The 6,660-nt window shown below is 48.8% G+C and overlaps 1 protein-coding gene across 2 annotated transcripts in view; it reads right to left on the bottom strand.

The window, feature by feature from the left end:
• Positions 1–6,660, bottom strand: part of TSPAN33 (tetraspanin 33) — a 25,387-nt gene that overhangs the window by 5,718 nt on the left and 13,009 nt on the right. The window contains exons 2-4 of one of the 2 annotated variants that reach the window (XM_017549539.2): positions 1,722–1,779; positions 935–1,062; positions 535–609 (exon numbers count right to left, since the gene is read on the bottom strand). In XM_017549539.2, the coding sequence (XP_017405028.1) occupies positions 535–609; positions 935–1,062; positions 1,722–1,779 (261 nt within the window). The remainder of the gene's footprint in view (positions 1–534; positions 610–934; positions 1,063–1,721; positions 1,780–6,660) is intronic. The other variant, XM_017549540.2, reaches the window with a different exon arrangement.

The following is a 6,660-nucleotide window of genomic DNA, read 5'->3' as shown; positions in this document are numbered from 1 at the left end:
CCTCCTGAGTAGCTGGGATTACAGGCACGCGCCACCATGCCCAGCTAATTTTTTGTAGCTTTAGTAGAGACGGGGTTTCACCATGTTGACCAGGATGGTCTCGATCTCTTGACCTCGTGATCCACCCACCTCGGCCTCCCAAAGTGCTGGGATTACAGGCTTGAGCCACCGCGTCCGGCAATAAACAATTTTTAAAAGAAATAAGAGGTTCCTCATATTATCAGTGGTCCATTTGATTACTGAGTTTGATGCTGTCATTTGCCTTTAGAGTTTCTAAATTATTTTTTGTGTTTGTATAATTTACTTCCCTGTTAGCTTCTCAGACTGTCAGAGGAAGGCACCTTATGATTTTGAAATTCTCCTCAAATATGATGTGCTTACAGGCCGTTCATTCATCCCTAATGAACCTTTTCACAGCTGATGTTTCTCAGGGGAAGGAGAGCTGTGGTTAATTAACCAGGTTAAACATGGGCAGGAACTTTCCTTCCTCCCTCTGGGCCACACCTGAAGAGGCCTCCCAGCGCCTAGTGTTACCTTGTCTGAGAAGACGAAGCCCAGGATCCCAGCGGCCAGCTGCAGCAGGAACACGGCGGTGAGGCAGAGGGAGAACTGTGGAGCAGCAGGAAGAGGAGGCGTCTGGGACCAGTCAGGGCAGCAGCACCCCCCGCCCAGGGCCATAGGGATGCTGGGAGCTGTCGGGCAATTCTCCCAGATGCCCCACGCATGAGAAAGACAGCTGCCTCTAGGACACTGTTCTGGGGGTGGCCACCATGTGCTGGGTCACCTGGGCTGAGCTCTGCACTAAGGAGTGAACAGCACAGGCCTGGGGGTGAATGGGACGAGGAAACCAAAGGGCCGTAAGAATGGCACCAGGAGGCCAAGAGGCATGATGGGGAGGGGCCGGGGTTTTTCCAGAGGGGCCTTGACCACTCACCGTCTGCAGGAGGCAGATGTTCTCACGGAGGGACCCAATGCAGCCACAGAAGGTGAGCAGGAACATGAGGACACCCACCACGATCAGCAGGATGGCAGGGTCTACCGCCAGGCAGGCTAGGGCTGCTTCTGGGGAAGGAGCTGGCTCTCAGACTGAGCCTGGTGCCCACTGAGGAACCCATGGATGGGATGGGAGGGTGCCCCCAAACTGTCCTGCTTCCCCTGGTGGGGGAATCTCCAGTATTGTCCGATGAAGGCTAAGAGGAGGCAGTACCCGTGTCCCACGGGGAGAACCAAAAAGGCCCAGAAGGGTTGTGGCATTTAATTTGAGATACTAAAGAAATAAAAATCTTTATTCCTGGGCTTAAGAGAGGAGAGGCTTTTACTCCAGAACAGAAACACAATGGCATTAGGCTCACCAGCTTTACAGATTCTGTTTCCTGGAAACTTGTGTGGTGAAAGAGGAACAGTGATTGGGTTTCTCCAGGACAGAGCTAGGGAGGGGCTAAAGCCCTTGATGACTCTCTGCTTCCAGGGGCTTACCTTCTTTCTTAGACACTTCCTAAGCCTCAAATATAGATATATCCTGGAAAACTCAGAGGGGCTCAGGGAAATCCAGGGGAACTGGCATGGGAGGGGGTCTGACACCTAAGTAGACCATGAAGATCTGGCTCCAGGGAGGCTGCCTTCTTTAGCCCCATAGCTTATGTGTGAGGGCCAGGCTGAAGGAGGCAGGGGGGAATGGGCATGGCACAAGGTGGGAGCAGGGAGGGAGAGCTCCAGCTTACCTGCATGCTTCATCAGCCGAGCATAGACACCCACTGCCACCATCACCATAGAAATCACCTGTGGAGATGGGGAAAGAGCTACCTGAGACTCTGGAAACCAGAGAAACCAGAGATTCTGGAAACACAATTATGTTGTGAGGCAGATATTATGCCCATTTTATGGATGAAGAAATTAAAGCAATCCAAGGTTAATACTGAACAATAATTAAGAATACGGGCTTCGTGGCCAGGTACAGTGGCTCATGCCTGTAATCCTAGCACTTTGGGAGGCTGAGGCTGGCAGATCACGAGGTCAGGAGATCGAGAACATCCTGGCCAACATGGTGAAACCCCGCCTCTACTAAAAATACAAAAATTAACTGGGTGTGGTGCCATGCGCCTATCTATAATCTCAGCTACTTGGGAGGCTGAGGCAGGAGAATTGCTTGAATCTGGGAGGCGGAGGTTGCAGTGAGCCGAGATCGCACCACTGCACTCCAGCCTGGTGACAGAGTGAGACTCCATTTCAAAAAAAAAAAAAAAAAAAAAAAGAATATGGGCTTTAGTCTGGGCATTTTGGGAGGCCAAGGCAGGAGGATCAACTTGAGGCCAGGAGTTTGTGACCAGCTGGGACAACATAGTGAGTCCCAGCTTGTCTCTAAAAAAAAAACCCAAAAAACAAAACAAAACAATTAGCTGGGTGCAGTGGTGTGCACCTGTAGTCCCAGCTATTCAGGAGGCTAAGGCAGGAAGACGGTTTGAGCACAGGAGAGCGAGGCTGCAGTGAGCTGTGACTGTGCCATGGCACTCCAGCCTGGGCAACAGAGTGAGACCTTGCCTCTAAAAAATTAAAGTGGGCTGGGCGCAGTGGTTCACGCTTGTAATCCTAGCACTTTGGGAGGCCGAGGCAGGTGGATCACCTGAGGTTAGGAGTTCAAGACCAGCCTGACCAACATGGAGAGACCCCTTCTCTACTAAATATACAAAATTAGCCAGGTGTCATGGCGCATGCCTGTAATCCCAGCTACTCGGGAGGCTGAGGCAGGAGAATCACTTGAACCTGGGAGGTGAGGGTTGTGGTGAGCCGAGATTGTGCCATTGGACTCCAGCCTGGGCAACAAGAGCAAAACTCTGTCTCAAAAAAAAAATTAAAGTAAAAATTAAAAAGAACACAGGCTTTAGAGCAAGTCAAACTTGGGCACACATAGGGCAAATTTCTGAGCCTCACTTTCTGTATCTGAAGATGGGAAGTATAAGAACAAACAACTGATAAGATTACTGAGAAGCAAATAATGCATGGAAAACATGTAACACAATGCCTGACAATAAATGTTATCTATCATTATTAATAGTTAACTTGCCCAGGGTAACATAGAAATGGAAAAGTTTTGAATTCGAATCTATTTGCATCAAAGGGCAGTTTTTTTTTTTTTTTTTTTTTTTTTTTTAGTATTTTTAGTAGAGACGGGTTTCATCATGTTAGCCAGGTTGGTCTTGATCTCCTGACCTCGTGATCCACCTGCCTCGGCCTCCCTAAGTGCTGGGATTACAGGCGTGTAATCCCAGCACCTGGCCTAAAGGGTGGGTTTTATGCCTAAAGCAGGCCTGGGCGGTTGCATACTTCCAGCTTTCCAACCCTCTTAGAGGTCAACATCATGTCAAGTACAAAAAGAACGTGTACTCCAATGTGAAGGACTGTGTGTGAGTGCGTGTGTGTAAGCACTGGAACTGCCTTGGCAAAGGAACCTTTATCTTCACAAACTCTGATTCCAGTGTGGAGGAATAGAGAGTTTAGCTCTTCCATATTTCCTGAGAGAAGAAACCCATCAGAGACTAATAGGAGACCCCAAAGGGGCTTTATCTGCCCCTACCCACCCTACAGGCCTCCAAGGGTGCAGGGCAGCCCCAGTGCGTACTTCCCTTGGCTACCCTTTCTTTGTGCCCAGTCTCCAGGCTGGTGCTAAGCAGCAGCTGGCTGTTGCCATGGCAACAGATGGGCCCAAGCTCTGGCAGCAGAGAGTTCTCAGCAGCAGGGACTTGACCAACTCAGTGGGGAAGGAGATGGCTGGCTAGACACCACTGTTCTGCAAGACAGAAGGCAGCTGGAAAGAGCCACCGTGGGGCTTTGGTGGGAGAAGGGAGCTGGGCCCCCAGAACAGGTAATAGGGTCAGATGAGTCCCTCAGTACAAAGACATTTTTCCCTGTAGGCCTCCTTGTTGAAGGTCCTCTGCCATCTGTCAGGGGTGGGCAGGTGCATTCAGCAGTAAATGGCAAACCATTATCTAAAACCAGCTCTTCCAGGACCCTTCTCTGCCTGTACATACAGCCCCCTGTTTTGGGGGGGTGGGGGAGCAGGGTCTCATATGCTGTTTCTCAGGCTGCAGTGCAGCAGCACAATCATAGCTCATTTCAGCCTTGACCTCCTGGGCTCAACTGATCCTCCCACTTTAGCCTCCCAATGTGCTGGGATTACAGGTGTGAGTCACTGCACCCAGCCAGCCGCACTCTCTTCCCACCCCACATCATTTGACCATGCCTCTAACTCAGGGCCCAAAGTATTATTTGCCAGCCTTCATACTCTTTGTCTAGGAGGGAGGGAGCTGCTAGCAGAGCTGCAGGTGCCAGCTGGTGCTTTGTCCCACAGCAAGGCCAGGCTCAGGGAACATGGGGGAGGCACGGAAACTATACGATAGAGATGCCAGTCATCCCCCAGGCCTGGTAGCCAGTCCTCCGTCAGAGTGAGTGAGCATCTCTGTCTGCCCTTTAAAGCCCACCACAGCCAATTACAGTTCTGAGTGTCATTTTACTGAACTATTGAAAAATGTGTATCCACTCCTGATTTCTGTTGCTCCCAGGCTCCTCATTATTTTTCATGTTAAGTTTTCATCAGGGTGTATAACTTTCCACAAAGATGGTCTCTGATTAGATGGTAGCACAACTAAAACAAGAAAGTCCAAACAAGCACCATTCACAATAGCAAAGGCATGGAATCCACCTAAATGCCCACCAACGGTAGACTGGATAAAGAAAACGTGGGGCTGGGCCAGGCACAGCAGCTCACAAGACCAGGGATCTAGAACCACAGATGCAGGTTACATTAAAATCAAGATTAGGGCTGGGCATGGTGGCTCACACCTGTAATCCCAGCATTTTGGGAGGCCGAGGTGGGTGGATCACACGGTCAGGAGTTTGAGACCAGCCTGGCCAACATGGTGAAACCCCATCTCTACTAAAAATACAAAAATTAGCAGGAAGTGGTGGCACATGCCTGTAGTCCCAGCTACTTGGAAGGCTGAGGCAGGAGAATTGATTGAACCTGAGAGGCGGAGGTTGCAGTGAGCCAAGATCGCGCCACTGCATTCCAGCCTGGCAACAGAGCAAGGCTTCATCTTAAAGAAAAAAAAAGAAAATGTGGTGCATTATGCACACCATGGAATACTATGCAGCCATAAAAAGAATGAAATAATGTTCTTTGCAGCAACATGGATACAGCTGGAGGCCATTATCCTAGGCAGATTAACCCAGGAGCAGAAAACCAAATTCCGCGTGTTCTCACTTGTAAGTGGGAGCTAAACATTGAGTACACATGGACACATGTACTTGAGAGTGAAGGATAGGAAGTGGGAGAGGATGGAAAACTACTTATGCTTATTACCTGGGTTATGAAATATCACCCCTGTGACACCCAATTTACCTATATAACAAACCTGCACATGTACCTCTGAACCTAAAATAAAAGGTGAAAAAATGGGCAAAATAAAGAGATGCCACATATCATAGAGTAAGTTAACTCTATTTATGAGCCTGTAATGATAGCAGTTGCTCTGTCTCTATCTATGGTAGGTACAATAACATCCCCTCAAAGGTGGCCGTGTCCTAATTCCTGGAATGTGAATGTGAATGTGTTACCTTACATAGCCAAAGGAACTGTGCAAATGTGATTAAGAATTCTGAGATAGGGAGATTATCCCTGAGGACTCAATACAATCATAAAAGACCTTCTAAGAAGGAGGCAAGAGGGCCAGAGTCAGAGAAGGAGATGACAATGGAGGCAGAGGCTGACTGCTGTGGTGCCATGGATCGAGGAATGGGGGCCGCCTCTAAAAGCCAGAGGAGGCGAGGAGGTGAGTTCCTCCTAGCACTTCCCGAAGGAATGCAGTGATTTTTAGCCCAGTGAGACCTGTTTGATTTTAGCCTGGTGAGGCCCATTTTGGACTTCTGGTCACCAGAAATATAAGAAAATTAATTTGTGTTGTTTTAAGCCATTAAATTTGTGGTCGTTTGTTACAGCAGCAACAGGAAACAAATACACTATCCAAATCCAATTCATCCACTGCTATGCAGACAGTACAATGAGGACCTATAATTTATGTGTTATAAGGTAAAGGGACAAAAGCATTTATAGCTGAAAGCAGATGCTTAACTTTGGCTGCCATTGGAATTGCCTGGGACTTAGGGTTATGGGGGAGAGGCTTAAAAAACTGCTAATGCCTAGGCTGCATCTGAAACCAAGTCAATCAGAATCTTTGGCATTGGGACCAACAGTATTTCTGAATGTGTTCTAGGTTATTCCAATGCGCAGCCAATTTTGAGAACCTACAAGCCTAAAGAACAATCAGCCAGGGATCTAGAGCCATAGATGCAGGCTACATTAAAACCAAGATTAGGGCCGGGCATGGTGGCTCACGCCTGTAATCCCAGCACTCTGGGAGGCTGAGGTGGACAGATCACGAGGTCAGGAGATCGAGACCATCCTAGCCAACATGGCGAAACCCTGTCTCTATTAAAAATACAAAAACTAGCTGGGCACAGTGGCAGGCACCTGTAATCCCACCTACTGAGGAGGCTGAGGCAGGAGAACAGCTTGACCAGGGAGGCGGAGGCTGCAGTGAGCCAAGATCACACCACTGCACTCTAGCCTGGCAAAAGAGAGAGACTCCATCTCACCAAAAGAAAAAA

This window comes from Cebus imitator, unplaced genomic scaffold (assembly GCF_001604975.1).
Source record: "Cebus imitator isolate Cc_AM_T3 unplaced genomic scaffold, Cebus_imitator-1.0 Scaffold219, whole genome shotgun sequence".
NCBI classification, from domain to species: Eukaryota; Metazoa; Chordata; class Mammalia; order Primates; family Cebidae; genus Cebus; species Cebus imitator.
Note: the sequence above shows the minus strand (reverse complement) of the source record. Positions and strands in the feature narration are given on the sequence as shown.